The 23,522-nt window shown below is 31.9% G+C and overlaps 1 protein-coding gene across 1 annotated transcript; it reads right to left on the reverse strand.

The window, feature by feature from the left end:
• Nucleotides 1-8,378: 8,378 nt before the first annotated feature.
• On the reverse strand, nt 8,379-23,232 carry LOC124543362 (protein scabrous-like). The gene is made up of 6 exons (XM_047121561.1): nt 22,985-23,232; nt 15,993-16,158; nt 15,682-15,849; nt 10,610-11,071; nt 10,331-10,531; nt 8,379-10,137 (listed from the first exon to the last, which is right to left on the reverse strand). Exons 1-6 carry the CDS (start codon nt 23,149-23,151, stop codon nt 9,415-9,417), a joined length of 1,887 nt encoding a protein of 628 aa, XP_046977517.1. The 5' UTR covers nt 23,152-23,232; the 3' UTR covers nt 8,379-9,414.
• Nucleotides 23,233-23,522: the final 290 nt, after the last annotated feature.

The following is a 23,522-nucleotide window of genomic DNA, read 5'->3' on the forward strand; positions in this document are numbered from 1 at the left end:
GTTACAAATTAAATTAACAATAATCTCCGTTCCATGTGCGACTCGTTTTTGTTTTTTTAATAATCCGTTTGCGCGGGAAAAAAATCTTGTATTATTTTATACAGCCATACCAATGACGTTCTAAAATCGATTACATTTTTATGAAATCAGATACACTAACAAAATATGAGTTTATTAAATATATAATTATAATATAAATTTATCAATGCTATTGACGATAAAGGTTATGTGATCGTTTTTTATTAAATGGTTAACTGTTTCATAGTAAGCAATCGCTCTTGTCCTTTATTGTCTTTGTCTGACACTGAAACTGAATATAAACAGATTCTTGGACCGTCAATACTTCGCTAACCAGGGGCACAAAAGAAATTAAGCCCCTTGTGCATGTACTCATATTGGCTATCTCACCCTTCAACCCATAATATAAAATGACATTAATACTAAATATTACCAGAAGAATTAAATAATAGAACAGTTTATTTAGCTTCAAACATTTTTACGAATGAATAACGTACCTAAATTTATTTAAAACTAAAATAACTTTAGTTATTTTATTCAAGCACACAGTCATTTGTATCACAAATACAATCTATTTTTGAATTATTTTTACTATCATTTTTTCGAAGCCATTTAGATTTTTAGCGTTTTCAGTAAGTAGGCACAATCAATGATAGCCATTGCATATTTCATATGTTAGTATTTATAACTTTTGTTTCTGCCTTTATTTGTTTTTAATTTATTCAAATGATATATCGATTGAAACAGTATTTTGGCCGGCGGGATATTTTGGCCAAGGTGATTGGTATAATGGAACCAAGGAAGAGTCGAATGCGACATTGTTTGAAGTTACCGGTTATCCCTTGACGGGTGACATACCTCTACTCAATCGAAAGGTAATTGCAAGTCCAAAGGTAAAAAAATACGTAACCTCTCTAAAATTTATGCGAAAAACAAATTAAATGTCTTACATGCATTGTACCAAGCGGTAGGTATTAGTGTTTTTTTAGTAATATTTGGTTAGCCACATAAATTGTAATCTTCTTCATATGATCTGATACCGTTAGACATATAAACCACTCCTTAAAACTTATATGGGTCTCCAATTACAGGAACTAAGTATCTATAATTAAATTAGCTCAGTCTCCATTGAATACGGAACATGGCAGCCTAAATTATTGCTTTTTGGCGGTATATTCATTGCGAATGCGAGTTACCGCCGCTTAAAGATCTACTTGTTTTAAAATTCTTTGCAACCAAATAAATTTGACATATTATATGAATCAATGAAACGTAAAAGCAAGGACGAAATATGATTATTATAGAAATTTGTTTTCAAAAGAGTAATCCTAGTAAGTGCAAAGGGCAAATAGTAAATATTTGAGAGCAGCTACAAAGTTCAGTATTGGGATGTGACATATTTCGTGTAAAAATTTAATTAAACTTTCACTCAACTTAAATGAAATCAATAACGATACAAAAGTTATTAACGAACCTATAACTCTTTTTAAACGGCAGTCAAAACTGTTGTGTACGCGTTATCGCTGTAGAGTATAGTGTGTTATGGTATTGCTCTGTTGATTCAGCAAATAGTGTTTGAGCGATAAGGGTAACTTATTATATATTTTTTATAGTCAAAGTAACACCATCGCCTGATCACTAAACACATAAAATGAATATTTAATGTAGGTAACATTCAAGCTTCTAAACTAAAAATCAAGCTAACCTATATAAAATAAAAAAAAAAACAAAATTTAAAATATATTCAATAAGTTTTACCGAAATTATCAACGACTATAAGAATTTAATTTGGGTACACTGTAAACTGGGTACGTAAACAATTTCCCTTACAAATGAATTTAAAAAGCGTATGATTCGAATTCTTCTGTACTTCCTTTGTAGATATTCCGAGGATCTCGAGTGAATATAAGAGAGCATCCTTATATTGTGAGCATACGTCGAAACAACTGTCACTACTTAACGGGCACTTTGATTACGAAGAACCTCGTTCTAACAGTTGCTCATCCAATAATAGGGTAAGTAATGATATTCGACATAAACAAATACAAATATCCAATCTTTAAGGCTATTAAGAGAAATATAATGTTACGAATATGAAATCTTTAGGGCTATGCAAATCTTAATGCTAAAATCTTAAAGTATTAATCGTTTTGTTTTTGTAATCATAATATCATTTATGAACTTTGTCGTGTGATTCGTATATTCGATTTCATTAGCGCAGAACATCGATGCTTTTTTTCTCGAGACCATTTTTTTTTTCTATTTGTTTTAACGGGAAAATGCATTCGAATGATAATTAAATTTTCATTTTAGCTTTCAGGATTAAATCCTTAACCATGAAGAATTTCGTAAAACCGCTCAATGACCTTATGGGTACAATGTTGATTAAAACTAAAAGCTTATAGCACTGCTTGATATGGCATGATCATATACGGGGTACGGGGTAGTAAGATATATTTTTATATGCATCCTTATCAAGGTCCCACCTCTTTTGGGCAACTGAATAAAAATGCAAAAGCGGATCAGCGGAAATAAATTACACTCACATTTTATTACCTACTGTTTACCGTTTTTTTTTCCAAAAAATCCATATTCGAAATGGAAACATATATATTTATGGTATAGGTTGACGGACGAGCATATAGGCCACCTGATGGTAAGTGGTCACCATCACACATAGACAATGAAGCTGTTAAATTATTAACTATTCCTCACATCGTCAATGTGCCACCAACCTTGGGAACTAAGATGTTATGTCCCTTGTGCCTGTAGTTACACTGGCTCACTCACCCAAATCAAACCAAATCGGAACACAACAATGAGTACTGTTATTTGGCGGTAGAATAATTGATGAGTAGGTGGTAACTACCCAGACGGGCTTGCATAAAGCCCTACCACCAAGTATATATTTAAATATTTTTATTGTAGAATAAATTTTATGCAGACGTAGAATAATTTAATTTTGCATTTCAATTATGACTGACAATTAAATTGAATTACTTAATTTAATCAGCTTTAATATTTCTATTAATAAAACTCCGTTGTTAAAATAATAGTAGCCGCTTCTAATTTGATACATTACTCTGTGATTCATACAATTACGATTTGTTTTCAGCTTTTCAGCTGCTTGTACTGATTAAACCATGCCATTAATCTATTATTGTAATTAGTTCCATTAACTAATCCCGTCGCAACAGATAATTCATATTCATTTTTATAAAAGCTTTTAGGTTCTTTATGACTTAATCCTAAGTTAAAGCGTATTTATTAAGATTGCGGCGGAAATATTCTGAATATTTAATTTTATAATTGTATATTTGATACTATATGATAGGAGCCTCGACATTGCAGATATTGGTTGGAATTATTTAATATGCATTTACTTTTTAAATTGATAAAGATCAATTGCCTTACCTTACTTGATGATGAAGATTACAGAAAATAGTTTTCTTTCGACATCAGTTATACTTTGTAAATTTATAGTTATAAATTGAGTTTTTGTATAATTCATAAATAATAATAAGAAAATAAAATATTATGTAGATAGTTTGATTGAATATTCATATTTTAGTGTCCCAATACAACAACTAAAGATAGTTGCGGGGGAGAACTATTCAGACAGAGGTACATCACTACTGACGGTTATCCTGGTTGTAATACATGAAGATTTTGATGCATTTACGCTTAACGCAGATTTGGCGATGATCAGATTTTACGAAGATGTTGTATTTAAGTAAGAAATTACATTTTTTAAAAGAGGGATATTTACCATGTTTATTATTTTTATTGGATGGAACTCGACTATTATGGCATTATCTAGGTATGTCTTCTTCACGAGACTGATAACTGTAATAATAAAAATAACCATGTAAATGTGATTATATTTAACGATAGGATTTTACATAAATATACAACGTAATATGTAGGTATGTAATATTTTGCACCAAACATGCAAATTGATTTTGGAGATATATCTTAAACTGGGGTGGAATAGAAGTTCAAGCGAAATACGCCAAATGAATAAACAAAATGTTAACTCGTGAAATGGAAGCGCAATGAAAAGCAAATGTTTTGACTACCGATCGCTACTTCCAATTGACAAATAATCTACTATCCCTGATTGCTTTTAACTCCATACCAATACCATAACTAATATAAAGGGTTGACATTTGGCAACGTGTAAACGCTTATCTGACCTTATTGAATATATTATAAAGCGATAACTCATAAGCACGCGATTTCGTTTACCTTTGATTTTAAAATAGTGTTTTTATATGCGGTGAGTCACTTTGAACTTGAATAAGATATTTCATTAAGTAAATTTGTATTTTTATCTTTTGTGTCGATAAAAAAACTTAAGAACTATGACTACTTGAAAATATATATTTTTAAGCACTCCATTTACTGGTAAGTATCCTTAAAGAAATAGATTAAGAAACTATTTTATTGCTTTACCTGAAAGTAATTGAGAGAGACAGGAACAAAATGAACGTAGTTTAGTTTAGTTAGCAGAAAACTTTTCAAACACATACTTAGAAATAAACTAAAGACTATGTACATACAATATTGATATTCCACTTCCAGCGAAATCAATCTTTATGAAAAAAAAATGACATAAATTTTTTTGTGATCGATTAAGCACGCGCGATGCAATTTTTTTATTGTTTTCATTTTTGATAAATTCGAGTAGTTACAACGTTTCATAGCCGATTTTATCGGTTATATAACAAAATCTATAGATAAATATTTGTCGGTATATTGCATATACAATATTTATACAATATAATACATATATAAATGCATATTGTACATGCAATTAAGGCATATTTCATATTACTTTTAATTGATTTTATTTTACACAGAATTTCAATTTTTTCATTAAAAAAATGTCTATTATATATAGTATTTCTTGAAAATTTATTTATACATTCTGTTGCGACAAAAGAGGACGGATCAGTTCAAGACCTATAAGTAGTAATATTTCAATAGCATTAAAACCTTTTTCTCGGTAACAAAAAGAATAAATATTTTATCATTTACAACAATGATAGCGTTTCCTCTTCCTTTTACAAATTTTGAAATATTAAAAAAAAGACCTATTAGATTTGCGCGTGCATTATATCATTAACGCTTTATCTTTGTTATCAAGGTCAACGATGTATATTCTTCAGGGCCAACTCTTAAGGGCGAATCCACCCGGAACAGATAGTTATATGTTTACATTATTTAGTAAATAACATAATATAAATCAAAAATCAGATTGTTCTATGACTTTGAAAAAGTAATTGTTAACGTAGCCTGAGCTGAGATGGCCCAGTGGTTAGAACGCGTGCATCCTAACCGATGATTGCGGGTTCAATCAAAGCCCAGGCTAGCACTACTATATATGTGCTTCATTTGTGTTTATAATGCATTTCGTGCTTGACGGCGAAGGAAAACATCGAGAGGAAACCTGCATGTGTCTTATTTCATCAAAATTTTGCCACATGTGCATTCCACCAACCCGCATTAATGGAAGAGGAGGCCTTATCCTGGCAGTGGGAAATTTACAGGCTGTTACTTCACTACGTAGCCTAATATTGCTGTTAACGAATGCAGGCCTGCAGCAAAAAATACTTTAAGCATTTCATAAAACAGATAAATAAGTGAAGTTAATATTAGTTGATGTTTCAGATCTTCAATAAAGAGCATTTCATTAACAATGCCTCACAAGCCACTATTTGGTCGTGATGCGTTCGTTACTGGTTGGGGCAGGTGTGATTTAACGGTGCGAATTTAATATACAATCGCTTTCACGGTAACAGATCAATCTCTGATTTTAGCATAAATCATCAAAACATATATTTATATATATACGCGATTATATATATATACGCGATATTATATATATACTAGATTTATTACTAGATTACTAGATTTATTTATATATATATATAAATCTAGTTACGATGTGATCTGTATGATAATAGACACTTAATGAAGAACTTTGTAAAAAAATATATTTACACTTACAATATTAAAGGGGTACTCACTATTTTTTTTTAAGCCCTCATTTATAAATTGAAGATTACGATACGGCTCGCTTAGTGTAATGTGTAATTCATTTTCATTTAAATTGTTTATATAATACTTGAGACAAAAAAAAATCCGCTGAGTTTCTTTCGCCGGTTCTTCTCACTTTCTCAGGTCAGGGTATTTTCTCTTCCGAACCGGTGGTACTGTTTCAATTGACTATCAATAAGAGAGTGTTCTAATGATTTTATTACTAAATTATTTGCAACCACAAAACAGAACAAAGAACTCTGTCTTCCTCGGTCTTCGGACTGGTTCCCTGATGAAACAATGGATCCAATGCTGAGGACCGTTTCGTTTCATATTTATAAAGAAAATATTTTCTGCGATGGATACAAGCAAGTAGAGTATAAAATATACCATTTTGACATTGTGTGAACTTTATTAAATGTATCTTCTCGTACTTATTTGCATCGGTTTATGGTATTTGGTAGTATATTTGGTAGTAGGTAGTTTTGGCAGTGCGAGCCCGTCTAGGGATACCTACATCTCCTATTTTACCGCCGAGCAGCAGTACCTGCGAATGTTGTGTTCCGGTGAAAGGCGAGTGTGTCAGTGTAATCACAGGAACAAAGGACTTCACATCTAATTTACTTATTTTAATGGTTGACGCATTGATGATGTAAAGAATCATTAGACTTTTGTGTGGCGCCAATCGCCATAGCTAGTGGTGACTACTTACTATCACTGACCCATTGACCCGTCCGCCAACTAATGACATAAAACAAGTGAAGTTTAATACGATTAATTTATCCCTCAGCATGATACGCAAGTAGGTCCAGGGATGAACTGTATGGGTCCGGCGCGAGAAGAGATACCATCTTTTGGATGTTTAGCTGTTCCCGGGGCCCCGCTCGTTGTGGAAGCCAAATTGGCTGGTATTTTATCCTGGGGATTCGGTTGCGGCTACCTTCACGATCTTCCACTTATATACACAAATGTCCAGTTTTATACATTGTAATTAAATTTCTATTACATTTTTGAACATTTACATTTACTTGATATTAAGAAAAATAAAATAATATTTTATGTACTTTGAATTTAGAGGGACAATTGATTTCCTGCATTCAAGTTAAAATAATTCAATTTATTACACGAAAATTTTCAATCAGTCATTAAGAGTACAACAATATATGGGTAATAACTATCTGTACTGAACAATAATGATACACACGTTATAAGTACTGTATGCTTAGTTCTGACTAACATGTAGATCTTTTTGCTTATCATTCTAATTTTCATTTATCTTAATCCGAAATATTTTTCCAAACAATTTTCCACTCTAAGCAAGTCTAATATGAATGGATCTGGACCTCTAACTAGAAAGCAAAGAGATATTTACTGTAGATAAAGTTTTAGATGCAAATGACACTTAATAAAAATCTTAAAATATTTTTAATGTCTAATATTCAACGGCCGCAGCCTTTTGTCTAAAATTGGTGTATTGGTTCGGTAACACACAGAATACAAACACAAAGGTCCAAATTACGAGAAACAATCAATCAACAATGGCGGATAGAAATATTTGTCATGTACATGAGGTGGTTGGTCACGAGTTGGTTTGTGAAGGTATTTTGTTTGTTTTTCGACTCGACACTCCTGGGACATTGTGTAATGCGCTTTTTTAATAGTTTAAATTTCATCTTATCTCCTTTTTTGGATTTTTTATTTATTTTATACTTTGTATATTTTTAGATGGATAGCACACAATATAATGTCGTTTCGCAAGCTATCCATGAAAAACTTCTCTGAACTGTTCCAAGCAACCAAGTCTCTTATAATATTGGAATGGCTGGTTAAGAATAGAGTTTCGCAACCGCCTTATCATCGACATGGCGCCAGCTACAGAGAGTTGCAAATGTTAGAGCTGGACAACGAATTATCCAAGTTACATGGTAACGTTTACGATATTAGAGACTTTATTGATGAGGAAGAACTGCATTCTAAGAAACAACTCATGTATCAAGTGATAAAGGAGGAATATATTAAAAATGAAACGAAAATGTTGGAAAAAACCCTTCTAAAGCAGGATTTAAAAGTAAAAGCCTATCCGTTCATAAGTAATACATCATTACTAGATATTAATATTAAATATGAAGATTACAATAATTCTGATGATGATTAGAAGTTTAGAAGTCAGTGGTAGCTTAGCTAGATGAAGAGAGATCCTATAATATAATTAACAATAACTAAACAAATAAGATACGCTGCAATATTATATAAATATTTCGGTTTAGTAGCGAGAATGCTATCTTTATATGAGGCGGTGTTTTTATTATTGACGAAATAAAAGATGTATGTTAGTTTTTATACTTTATTTGGTTTAAATCCCTTGGTACATAATCTCTATAATATTCAGTAGAATTCAATATACTTAGATGTATTTTTTAAAGTATGTGGGCCGAATAACATCGTTGATATTGATGTAAAATAAAAATAAATTAATACAGTTTCCCTCTATCTAAGGCGGCGTTCACTTGCCCCGAAATAATGTTATCTTATATACATACATAATATTAGGAATAAGGGTTCATTAATATGACACTTTAAGCATAAAACTACAACTTAATTTCGTAACATTATAACTAGAGTAATCGTGAGTAGTGAAAACAATCATTGCTTAAATTTGACAAATCATTTTAAATAAGACTTAACACATTTATACAATAGAAGTAAAATTTAAATTTAACCTATGAGTAAAGTAATATATTTACAAGCAAAATAATGCGCTTTCAAAAAGCATACTAAGAATAAGCAAATAAATAAAGGCGTACAATACTGTTAACAATAATTTTCAAGTATTTGTTTGCAGATAGGTCTTGTTGGGATATTACTTCTTTAATTCACTCAGTAAGTCTGCTTGTTAAAACAATCCCACTGACCGAATCGAGATGATCCGCGTAAATAAAGTGAATCGATTGCCGCTTTTTCATAAAAGATATAAATCCAGCCGGTATTACGTAATGTGCCTCAGCTACGATAGCTTTATTCGATAATTACAGAGCACATTTATTATTTACGCTTAACAATTTTAAAACCAATGTAAAAAATTAATTAAATTCCGAACGATAAGTATATACTTGGCGAGACTATAAATTATATTGATTTGAAATAAACAGACAAAGTAGCTAGAAATTATATATTTATCCTACAAGAAATCTACTCAGTTCCAAGAAACTTTAAATATTAAGTACCATTGTTTTACTAGGTTATCTTTGGTATGATTAATATATATAATAATTATTTTGAATTTTAATAATTAAGCACATATGTGTGCGACTATATGATTGATTAATTAATGAATCGTAATGAACAACGTACTGCTTAAGAACAACCAGGCCGGCGGTACATACGCATCTCGCTGGTCGCCACAGCGATCCACTCGTTCCTGGCCGAGTCGAACCAGGTGAGCCCGAGGGTGTACTTCCCATTAATGTTAACATGCTGGCAGTGCGAGAACCACCACCCGCCTTCGTAATTTCCGGCACAGTGGGTATTAGAGATATCCCGATCGCGATCAATAGCCGAGAACTCCATATGGTTTTGATACTCAAACGCATCACTCGCATTTCCTTTGAATCCGCCGATGTCCAATACGTAACCAGTGTCAGCGCTGCCCACAACAAAGTACTCGTATTCGGCATACCACCAGCTACCGTAGATATCGGTCATGTCAATCCTCATAGAGGAACAGTTATCAGAGGTCAGTTGATGCATAGACTCCAGTCCGATCCAGTATTCGGAAGTTGGCTCACCGAAACCGCGAACGTATTCGTTAAATTTGCGGTTGAAGTCAACGGATCCGTTGTAACGACGTTGAAGTAGAGTGCTGCCGTTTACGCACCAGGTCTCAATCGGATAGTTTCCGGGGTGGATCAGATATGCTTCTGCGGGACCAGATATGCTTGAACAGTCTTTTGACAGCTGACTAACAAGATCCTCGTATTCACGTTCGATAGGTTGCAGTTCTTTAACTTCAACCATAAGATCAGGTAAGGAAAGCCCGGTTGTACCGTTTGATAGTTTATCAAAATGGTTAGCTTCGCTCTGTAACAAAGAAATTAATACTTAATATATACATCGTCTCTTTGAAAATAATTGTCAACTTATAAACGTCAATATAGCGTATAATAAAACAAATGATTTATCATAACCAATAATAAAAAAAATTAAAAAATAATTCTCTATTTGTTTATTTTGTCTAGTTGTTGTTGTTTCATGTAGCAGACTAAAATCTTACCTTGAGAATATGATCGTTAAGGCGATAGTAATGTTGCTTAGATTTAATTTCCAGATCTGCTATAGAATCGTTAATATTCTTAATAACGAGGCGGTCCATTTCGGCGCGGTCAATAGCGTTGCTTACACTCACAGCAATCGCTTTCACCGACTGTCGCAGATTCTCCTGATCTTCTTTTAAATAAGATGATTGTGCATTGAGCTAAACGAAAAAAAAAGGTTAAAGCTTATATTTATGTGAAAGAAATTAAAATATAGTTACAATTTATATTTGACATACCTGTGCGAAACTAACGTCTAATTTAGATATTTCTTTGCGGAATTCTGGTATAGTTTTATCTGCTTTGTTTTCAATGCTTTCGACGTCTTCGCGTAATTCTAACATTGAAGAATGTATCTTGTCGAAATCTGACAATTTCTGAGAAGTGTTTTTGAGCTCGTCTCGCAGTGATTTGGCTTCAAGTTCGAGGAAATCAACTTTAGCGGAAACGAGGTCCCAGTTTGGTTCTTCGACACGATCAAGTCGCTTTTGCATATCAAGCATCTGTGCCTGTAGATTTTGTTGATACTCATCGAGTTGATCTTGGCTGCGAGCCAGGCGAGAAATTTGCGCATGAACCATTTTGTTGTGACGGTACTTATGGCCGTGCTCCGCTTTCAATTCTCCCGCCCTGATTTCATGAGGCTCTAGAACGTCGTTGTAACTGTCCATGTTAAGTTCTTCGAGTTGTTTTGCTTTGAGCTGAAACAAATTATTATTTTAAATGATAGCCCTTTATCAAAACTAGTTAAATCTATACCATGTAATTTTGTTACCGGTGAAATGAAACAATTATCCATACAAAGCAAACGATATTAGTTTTGACGTAATGAGGTGCCTCTTGAATACCTAGCTGAAATACGCATGCATACCGTCTTTGAAGTTAAATAATACAGAGAGTTCTGTGACTGTGCCCACAAAGTGGTCATTGAGTCACAAATAATTAACAACAACATTATGTTTAGTTAATATTAGTCCATACCAAATGTAGGAAGCAAAGACAAGTGGCAGTGAAAAATGATTGTATGTATTTGTAGGTTTATTTCTTAATTTGATAGTAGTAACGATTATTTTGATTTTGTAAAAATTTTAACGAGTGCAAAGTCGCTTTAAATAAATAGTATCTAAGTCAAAGTAAAAGTAACATTAACTTGGAAAATACTTTTAAATACTTTGGCATTTGTCTTAAAGAAATGCCAAAAAACAGCACTATTATTATATTTCATTACATTACAGAAAGTATTCAATTTTTTTGCGATCATGATTATGTGTACTCGTACAACTTCTATGTACTAAATATACTATGTGCTTGAAATAAGAAATTGTTAATTTATTACTCAAAGGGCTAGACCCTTTGAGTAATAAATTAGCTATTTCTTACTTTCATACTATATAGCAGACTTTAGTAGCAATTTATTACCGATGAGGCCTATTTTTAAACATTATACATTAAATAAGTAAAATAAAGAAAATGTGAAATACAGTTCGCCAAAGATCACACGATTGCTAATTAGATGCGTATCTGTTTTCCTATTAAATCAAGTATAACTCATAAGTCAAATCAGAACGTTATTTTTTTTTGCATATCCTTTCCCATCAAATTTCACTCAAAAATATATTCTCATATTTTGTGTCATAAAATACTTTTATAAATATAAAACGCCTGTGAATTAACCGCAAAAGCTTTATAATAATAATCTTAAAAAAAACGTAAGTCTTTGGCGGGGCCGTATCCGTCTGTATTATTATCATTTATTGAAAATAAAAATGTTCGCGTTCAACAATTCTATTCATTCTACATACGACCACGGAAACCGAACCAGTTTTGGACCATATCGTGGTTAGTACATTATTTTACTGCATTTTGATAACTTCCATCGACATAGTGATTTAAAGATTTTTAAACTATTTAACGATAATAAAAATGAGAAATAAATGGTGGTAGTAACCTTTTAAATTCTTAACAAATTTTTATATGGACGTCCTCAAAAAGTTGTCATATTTTAAAATTTAAAATCACGGCAATGCATGTTTTAGCGTGTGACAAAAACTTAATCACGTCAGCCTAATTAATTACTGCCGGGGATCAACTTTCGTGTAAAATGTTTGGCGCGGTGTGGTGTGAGGTCTCCAAACTTTTTGCCACCATTAAATGGGTCGACTTAACAACATTTCACGAGTAAGCGGTTATTGCAAGCTAATACTTCAAGGGGCAATATTTTCTCACGGTGCTTCTTTCACCAATTCAGAATTTAGAAGTACAGTCATTTAAATATTAAATTGAAAAACAAGTATTAAAAATTTTATATTGTGTTGCTATGCTAATTGATTTACCTTTCCATTCCGAAACGACTAAAAAACAATGCAATCTTGGGTATACTAACACGCAGGATGCTTATGTATGTTTACAATAATATAGATCTTTATGAAAGTAACGGTGACAATCATTTTATAGACAAGAGGAAGAAGGGTAAACTAATAACCCCTAGTTTCCGACATCGTAACTTCAATATCCCTTCCTGGGGCACGGTATTCGTTTATATAATAAGATTTCACGTTCAAGTTATTTTTAGCTCGGTCTATTAAAATATTTAAAACTCATGTCAAAAAATATGTTGATCAATAAGGAATATTACTAAATACAAGTTTATATTATATATGTAAAAGCGTGGACAAAATATGTACCACTGTGTATAACGTATGTAGCACTTCTTCATATGTATTTATTGATTTCTAGACAGATTCTTTAATTACTTTATTAATTATGCATCAACGTTTCGATCTTTGTATTGCATTATTTTTGAGTATTGTATATAGGCCCATTTTGGTCATATTTAGTGATTATTCTAGTTTAATTACAAAGTTCAACCCTTTAAGAATGTATCCTTAATATGTTTTATAATTAAATATGTTTCGGCGAGATACAATAACTATTTTAGTGAAGGTTATGCGTTCGCCTTTAGACGTGATAATACCCGGATTGAGCTCTCAGAAATACGAGCTTCAGACAATTCAAAGGAGACTAAAACCGCTCGTTTGGAAGAGAGTTCGGAAATGCGTTTTTTTGAAGTAGAGGAAGTCCAATGCATGGAGCAGGAATCGCAGATTGAAAATTGTACGTGTAAACTTTCAAGTTTTACTGAACTAATTTACGTGGTGTTTTGTATGAACCTATACATAACTCACTAATTAAAACTAAAAATATAAAAAAAATAATATTTATGCAGTATAGACTAAAAATAACCCGATATTTTATATACCCGAAATTTAATAAAAAAGAAAATAAAAAGTAATAAGATAAGTAGGTATACTAATTTATTTTATAACGTTTGTTGTTATTTCAAAATATTATTTGCAACCTATATTGATTTGATTTTAGAATAAATGCTACTAAAGGACAATTAAATCTATGTAATCTATATAATTAATGTATGTTTCCTTATGTAAGCGTACGAAAAACGTTTATGGACAAAGGAAGTCATTTAACGCTTTCTCTATTATTGAAAACCGCATCAACAACAGATAGACGCAGATAGTGATTTTGTTTTATATTATTTATAGATTGCTTTTCGTATACCAAGCTATCATTAAATACATCCGGTAATTATCTAATTGTTGGTTTTATATATTTTCGAAACTATCTATACCAAATGAGATACCCAAATTATATTGTTTATGAAGTATATATGTAATTACACATTCTCTTGTAGGTTATCCCAAAAGCGCCATTGTGAAATGTATCAATGAAAATTGCATTCCGTTTGACGCAGGTCGACGCTATTCAAATTTCGCGGTAGTGTGTTTGTCATACCTATATATTGCGACAAGGGCCTATTGTAGTTGAACCGTTGACCCTGTGCAAAACATTGTCTTTATAAGGTACCTGTGGTAAAATACTATTACGTTTCGTTGAGCGACGAAGCGATTTTCTATTAAATTATTTAAATCATATTCGTTTACAATCATATCGACCAGTAAAAAGTCGCAGGCGCAACGGTTAGCGACGGTTATATTCATCGAGCGTGAAGAGGGTCAGCACCTGTTATTAGAAGTTACATTTCATCTTTACCACATTCAGTCAACGAAAACCTTGTTTTTATAACGTTTAATAATAAGTTTATAGCTAATGTTAAATAATTATTTTCGTTAAGTTAGATAACTGAAAGGACCATTCTATATCCATATAAGAACTCTTTTGTAGATGTTAGTATTTTGATTCGTGATTTTTGGTGATCTGGCTACTACAATGTAGTCGTAGTTAAAGAGTAGGTATTTTTTGCAAAACACATAACAGATTAATAAAAATCTTGTTAATATTGTGAAATTTTTATACGTTTGTAACTACGTTCGAATGACCGATGGGATTGTAATAAAATTTGGCACAGCAGTCGATTGTATATTGAAATACAGTTTTCAGTAAAGCGACTATTTTTGATACAACGAAAAATGTTTACCTCCAAAAATACCTTTAATAATTTTTAAATGTATTTCATAAATCGTTTACAAAATTTAATAACAATGTCCAATACAGACGTAAAACTATTCTGAACTCAACAATTCTCCTGTTAAGAGTCCGAGCATATCCCTTTAAATGACATTTCATATTGCATTCCACGTTCTCGTGAGTATGAGTGTGATAAACTCTACGAAGTTGACCGTTAGGGTGGCTTTCAGCACTTCCTTTCTCTACAAGAGCTATTAATTGCGTACAATACATACGTACAAGCTTTATCATGAATTTCAAAAGTTCACGAAAATATTCGTTTGGGCTTTGAGCGCCGTTTTAGTTGTTCTGAACGGAACAAATTTATTTCATTTAAATTCAAAAATTAACTCATATTTTTACATGCGATTAAAAACGTTAAGGTTGGAAGTATATCCGCTTGTTCCTATCTGATGACATGACATGACATTTCACATAACTGCGCAGTTGAATTTGAAAAAAATTTTTAACAGTACAAATTTGATGCCGATGGTATAATTACTTACTTAATTAAAATATCCTTGTTGAATTGAAAATAAAGTAATAACATCAAATTAAGGCTTAGATAATTTTCAGAAATATTTCGTACTTAGCTTTCAAACATATATTTTATAAACATATTATGTAAAAAAACGATTTTCAAGATAATGAATAAGGCTCGCCCCCTTTTCCACCAATTTTATTTACACTTAACGTAAACACTTAGTGCCACTAGGGGACCGCGTAATTGGTCTAAATTGCAAACACGGAACAATATATTGAATTAGGACGTTATGCAAACCAAAAAGCATCCTGTAAATAAATTATGCCAATTAGACAGCCTGCTTACCTCCTTAGTCAGTTTTCCGAAATGCGTGCGCAGGTGTGCAGTCATACTTCTCATCTGCTGGCCCTCTAACTTGAGGCGTCCCATTTCTCTATCCAGGTTGTCAACTCTTGCCTCTTGTGTTCGCGCGAGCTGAGTCAAATCCGTAGCTTCCGACAAAGCTCGTTTCAACTAAAACAAAGGAAATTATTCGATATTGCTATTCATGAATGGTTATATCTATGATCTGGTAAAATAAGTCTTGATATAAAAAAATGTTTTTTTTTTCATTTATACATATATATGAGTAATAATGTAGTTGAATACAAACTCACCTCATTTCGAATGGTATGGAGCTGGTGAAGAAGTAGAGAACTATTGACGTTGCGGCTAAGCTCACGCATCTCGGTACGGAGTTCCTTCATGGAACTCTTGGCCCACTCTAAAGTGGCTTGTTCGTTGCGCTCATGATTGTCAGTACAGGCAGAAGCTGGATTTTTCCTAAAAAAACGTAAGCCGTTAGAAACGCATTTCATTGTTTTATAAGTCTATTAATAATATCCATAATCGAGACACGCCTAACAGAAGATTAGCTGTTGCTAAAAAAAAATTAACGTATTTGATTATTTATATTTACTTATACATAGTATATTTACGCAAATTAGTTAAAATCATGTGTTCGGAATAATGTAACTCTATTGGAGTTAACTTCCGTTACCGTGAAATATAAAGTTTCCGATTAGTGGATGTATAAATAAATGTACGAGTAAACAGGATGCAATGCTTCGCAAGAGCGCGCGAACCGTGTCTCCCTCGTGTGCCCTTTTATCTGACAATTGATACCGAATACTAATAATAAGTAATTGAGAATTATTATTAAAAAAAGATCTGTATCTTTTATGCTCAGTATTAACTGTCTTCGTCATATTGTTTCAAATTTGTGTTAAAAAAAGCCAAAAATATATTTATTCAAACCAATTGCAGATTCCAGGAGACGGAAGAATATTCGGGTATCATAATTATCATTTTACATCATAAAGACTACAAACTACAACGTATGAACTACTTACATAAATTTAATAAGTGTCCAAGCAACTCATTACGTAAATTTATATTCGACCGGACACACATGCGCATTCATTTCAGGTAATTTGTAAGAAATATGATTAACACACGTTATGTACGTAAATCAATTCGGATAAACCGTGAATGCCGTAAAAATGCCAGCAAGATTTTTTTCACATTTAAACAGTTATTGTATCAATAAAAATCAAATCAAACTTTCATTCAATGTAATGTATTCTATTATTTTATAGAAATATTTAAAAATAATAACTAGGTTTGTTAGTTCCGTTCGGTCGTTTAAGTTCAATGCTTAATGTTATCAATTATCTCAGCTGAAATTATATTTAGACATTTTTGATACTTACAATTAACATGTTTTAAATAAATCCGAGTTGATTTATTTAAAACATGCAATTTTAAATTAGATTCGAAAGGAATTGAATTTATTTCTTAATGAAATGTAGGAAAAATGTATCTTCATATATGAATAAGCTTTTTATTCAAAAGAACAATAATTATTATTAGTTTTTAAATGAACGCATTTTGCTAAAGGGAACTGGGTGGTCTCCTCAAAGAGGTTTATTGTAGCGAAGTTATTTAAATTTAGTTGCTCTCTTTATTTGCTTATCAAATGTTAATATCGCGATTATAAACTCATATCGCGATAAATATTACAAACAGTGCTTTGTAAAGAACTCTTCGAAAATTGTATTTTTTTATAACGACCTAGTCTTAAATATAAACATTAATCATCCTATCTAATACATTTTAACAATTAAGTATTAATAATTATTGTTTAGTCCACAACGATTTCTCTCTCTTTAAGAGGAAGTATTGTTTAACTTATAAATCACGGCCTAAAAAGAACTTCTTTAAGGGTTTTAGTGTTTTCTTTTTTGTAAATCCGTTAAAATTTTAAACGAATGGTTAAAATATTTCGGTTACATTATCATATTTAAATGTTGAAAAAGAGTAACTACTGAGTTTGTTGCCGGTTCTTCTCGGTAGAATCTACTTTCCGAACCGGTGGTAGCTCCACTTAATTGTTAAATGACGATTCAAAAGTGCTGGAAAAAGTACACAGTTAAAATTTTTCAATAACAGCTAATTGCAACAAATAAGTTTTTCTGGATTTTCTGTACAAAATATCTGTTAAAAAATTTGTTTGTTTATCTGTTTAAATTCTGTATAAAAAAAATCTAAGGCTCTATTCGTTACAGTGATTTGCATTAAACAGGTTGATAGATTGTGCATTGACATTAATCGTGAAAAATCGATAAGTTAAATCATCGTGAATCAGATTACTAACAATTAGCAAATGCATTTACGACCACATGTTTGAGCGAATTAATGATTTCGTCGTTAATTATAGACATTTTTACCCTATTGAATTCATGCTAACACTAATTTAGTGTCACGTGCTATTTTATCTCCTTTTTCGTGGTACATAATCTATACATATAATAAAATTGGCATGTCTGTTTGCAATATTAAAATAGTATACTCAATACATATCTATATACACGGTATGCACTGTATACTAAAACTACATTTTTTACAATTTTTGTCTGTTTGTTCCGGCTTATCTCTGGAACGGCTGGACCGATTTTAATGTGACTTTCGCTGGAAGATGATAAGAATGAAATTAGGCTACAATAATATTTTTTTTTGTTAGTTTCAAACGAGTACAAGGTAGCGGGCACAGCTAGTTTTAAATAAATATATATGATACTTTGAGTAATAACAATTTACTTAACAAACTTTCTTTTTAACAGTTTTATCGCGTTTTATCGTGGACGTTATCGCTTTACCTGTATTAGAGCGACGAATTAAAGAGTAGCCTTAGCCTATTGGATCAACGAGTCGCACCTGCCGGTTGATTACGAATTAGAAACACGCGGAGGACAGCTTTAAATCTCTCTTATTAATAATTACAAAGATTTCGAGATATTTGGTATACGGGTGCGCTGGTTTCACAAGCAATATTAATATATTTCCTAACATGTAACATAAAATTTTCCGTAACGTTACGATAACCGATATGTGTACTAATAACTATCTTATGATTTCATATAAATGAAATATTAATTATAATAATTATACATGTGATATAAAAAACGTTTGGTGCAATAGATTTTATCGCCCTACTCATTTGTGGGCTTCCGGATGGGGGCTGGCAGCATATTATTTCCGGTTGGAATATAAATAACCCATAATAGCCAGACGCTCACCCCCATCGATATATTTAAAAAACGACCTTTATAGAAAAAAATATACTGATAAATGTGTAAACGGTAATGTGTAAATTCTCGTTAAGGCGGATTTGAAGAATAATTAAAGTAATGTATAATTATAGCGTCTTGTGCATCATAAATATATATGATATAATTCTAACGAAGAAACAGATGTATATCATCAGTATTAATTCAAAAGCAATCATAAATAATATCAGGTTATTTTTTTTTATATGATCAAGATTAATTAGAATTTTAAATAAAAAATAGGTTTTATTTTATTCGAATATAATATTGTACCTTTAGTTGTTTAATCTATTATTTAAAAAAAAAACAACTAATGTTACCAGTATACTATGTGAACTTGCTGTCGATAAATGCTAGCAGGTGGTCAGATATGGATACGTCAGAAATATAAAACTATACTTAATAATCTTAGATTCACAGCGCCAACGCAATAAGGTCCATAAGATCGGTCTTAGCCTCTTAATAAAATTAAATTGTTAAAAATCGATGAACAAAACACGAGCGAACAGCTGGCTTCATTGCATTCCAAGTATGCAAACCCATTCTGTTGGTATAGTCAGAGGTTCGCGTTTGCAGTTTAGCGAAACTCGTAAAACCAGCCGCGGAGCGTCTCGTTCGAGATCCTGTGCGGAGGATTAAAACTGGGAAATTTGTTTCGCGAAGCACCAAGCATTCTGTATCTCAGTTAAGTATTAATATATGAGCACGGTCGCACGGCGATTAATACTTGAGCGGTGCGCTAAAGCCAGTTCTTAAGTTGCGCGTCTACTGGCGCAGGTGTTCTCGAAGTGCTGATTCCACATGGTTTACGGTCCATATTTCGACCAATTAAAACTTTATACAAATATAATACAGACATTCCTCTCGGATTTAGCTTTTGAGTATTTACAAGAACGATGACACTTTATGTTTTGAAGTCAACATATGAATGTGGGTGCTGAGAGATTATCGTTTATAAAACAATGTACAACATACAACAACATAATGCAATAATTCATGTTAGAATTTATTATTTGAGATGCGAGAAAAAAAAATGACGTTGATTAGAATAGGCGGTGATAACCCTACATATGTATATTGATTATGTTTCTTTTATATTGAAATTATGGCAAACGCAGATCTTCCTACCAATATTTACTTAAGCAGCACGGCGGAATATGTTAGAAGTTATCTTTTCCCAGGATTAAGCCATTGATTAAATTTATAGAAAAGGGATGTTTGCAAGTTTTAAAACTGTGAATTGTAAATTTTAGTTTCCAAGTTTCATTCTGCTCATTAATGACTATTATAATTAGTAGCGAAGCTAAGCGGATAGAGACTTCAGTGCGAGGTTGCATTAAGAGTAAATGGGGCTCCGACTCCAAAATTATATATTCTACAAGTAATATATAAAAAACAGATGATAGTTTCCGTTTGACTAAAGTTTTTATAGTTAAAAATTTTTCTTAAGACATAGTTTTGGTACATTATTGACAACCAAAGATTATTAATTTTTGCAAACATAACGTGCCAAATAATAAGCGACGCAATTATTCCAAAATAATAAAATATTATACAGAACACGTCACGTTTGATTTTAATGAAAATATTTTTTTTTCGATTTTTTTACTCGGTTTTAATGGCGCGCCCCCACGTTGAACCCTGCTTCTCGCTCATTGGTATCCAAAGAGACAGCGATCGTTCGGGCGTGCTGTGTGGCTCGATCGCACATTCATTCGACGCTTAGAATGACAATCTTTTAATTTACTTTAATTTTAAACGATTAATTACATAGTGTATATAAGTGTCTGTATAATTCGTAGTCGACTCCGAATCATTAGGTTAAAATATTTTAAAACCTAAAATATTTTTATAGCTTAATTTATTTTCTTTGGTTTCACTCGCCTAAATATATTCTCTAAAGTAGAGAAGCAACGAAAATGTTTTCTTAGTCAAAATAAACCATGTTTTTTAATTTATAACGTTTACGGGAGAAGTCTTTCAGTTTGTACGCGCTTTAAAAACATCAAAGGCTTAAATAAATGTACAATATGGAATTACAGTTAGAGAAAATCTTAAAATCTGATCAAAGTTTATTACATTATACAAAAATATTAACATACTCGCAAATAAATTGATGTTGTGGAAAATGTTCGGAATTTTTTTACGAAAATTAAATAAATTCGTATAGTTTCTATAAATCATAAATATCAAATAAAACACCATAAATGTTATATATGAAAGATATGAAAGAGAAAAAATACTTTATGAATAATTAAAGTTTCGATACAAGTTTGACGTATATATATACATATATTTTTTATTTTGATTGTAGGATTTCAATACACATTAAACTTCTGGCATGATTATAAAGGAACATATTTCAAGTGAAGCACGTAAGAGCCGATGGGGCAGTGGTCACAAGTCTTCCTTAAGAGAAGAATTCCAATCCAGGTCTTGACCGAAAGAATTGGAAACAGCATCATTGATTTTTTATATGGATGGAGCAACGCATAGAAATAAGCTACAGGCTTCAAGGGAAAAGGCCTTTGTCTGGCTGTTGGACAATCATAGGTATTCGTCAAAATCCAGGTAGAGAATTATTATTCTCGGCTTTTCAATTGAAGGCTTGTTATCGCACAACTGATGTTTTTGTAAGATACTTTGTTAAATCCAAACGATGTTCATTTAATTATTTATTAATTATTATTTAATTATTACTTAATGATTAACACCGAAATCTTACTTAATGACATATCAAATAACCGTTCATTCTCGTCATAATCTGTACCCTGAACTGGAACTCTTATAAAAAGATAAAAAGTCTTGTTTGATCATACTTGAGGAACCTATATTTTGATCGTACTTGCTTTGATCCAGAATTATAATAAAACTATTTAAGGAAGGAACAATACATACAATCAAAATTTACATTATTGTTATGCACAGATAACAGATAACAGTTCGAAATTCGAAAATCAAATTACGCTATTAACCTCTTTTCTTAACGAATTAAGTAAAATTTAGATATAATGTCTTGGTAATTTGCTAAGGGTGGTCGTAAACATTATTACGCAATATGTTCAATATAAAGATATGGCTCTCATGTACAGATTATGCCGAACAGATGACCTGGTTCTCGGTAAGAGACACTCCGTTGTCTTCAAATACCACTTGTATTCTCAACTTTTATATTATGACACGTTTGCGCGATTCCAGGGGAGTAAGTAAGTAACCTTTTTATGTCGTTTGAAACAAGTACATAAATGTTGTAAAAATTGATTATTGGTACATGATTATGTACACTTAATGAGCTGATTTGGTAAAGCTTTTTATTAATGTGTAAATATAACAATAATTTGATTTTTATTTCGTATTTTTATGCCTCTGAAAGTGCATTACAAAATTACAAATAGTTACAAAAACGAATACATTTTAAATGATTTAAAGTGAAGTACAAAAAAAAAATTAGTGGTTTGTTAATATTTTTTTATACATTCAGTACGTGCCTTCTGTTTTTATAAAATAAAATTTTGTATGAAAATAGTTTCGTAGCTGTTTAGAGATCGCTATCGCAAAGCTTTTTGATAACATTTATTACTTATTGAATTATGACAACAATATTGACGTCCGCAAAACAAATACAACGTTTAAAAATTTTATAGCGAGATAATAATGTTTCGCCGTCAACTTTAACCACTTATACATAAATATATGTACTTTTAAACAAAACATTCGACAGTGTTAAAAAGTACCGTTTCTTTTCGATTGCGGATCCTTCAAAGTATGTTCTATAAAAACTTAATCGATCTTCAAAGTTGCTGTGCAAATAATTCGCATAAGCCTTTTAAAACATTCGCCATTCAACAGTTTTAGTTATGGATAAGTTATTTATAGTTAGCAAATTATTTACATTCATTTTTGTGCACATACTAAAGTTCCGATTTCACTAAAGACAAAGTAAAGTAGATATTAATAAAATTAACCACTTTAAAAAATATTCCTGAAATTTTTAAACTTACTTTAGCTCGTCGATTTCTTTCTTCAGGCGGGATACGTCGGTCAGATGAAGAGTTTTAAGCAACTCGATCTGTTCGCCCAGCGCCTGCAGTTCTTGCTTGAAGTCTATTTCGCGGGCATTCACAGTCCATAAACAAAATAAAAGGGCACAAAATATAATGCACTTCATGTTCGCGAGTGACGAGCGTAACTCGTGCGCGGCTCTCGGGAGACTGGTGGCGAGTGGCGAGCGTGCGATGCGCTCGGAGCCTGAGACAGGAATGGGCCGCGTACTGCCCACACTCTTATTATACAGAATGCAGGGTGCGTTAGGCGCAGATGCGTTCAACAGTTGTTCCGAACACCGAAACCCACAGTGATCTTGTTCCAAGCGCAGACCTATGTACCAAATTGTAGTAGCTGCGTTATTATAGGCTCTATTGATTATGTTCATCGATATCGTGTAATTGAAACAAATTGTAATTATTCGTTGTTAGTACCGAAATTGTAATAAGAGTAGGTTATCTCTATCAATTAGGAACGTCGTATATTGTTTCGGAA

This window comes from Vanessa cardui, chromosome Z, assembly GCF_905220365.1.
Source record: "Vanessa cardui chromosome Z, ilVanCard2.1, whole genome shotgun sequence".
Lineage (NCBI taxonomy): Eukaryota > Metazoa > Arthropoda > Insecta > Lepidoptera > Nymphalidae > Vanessa > Vanessa cardui.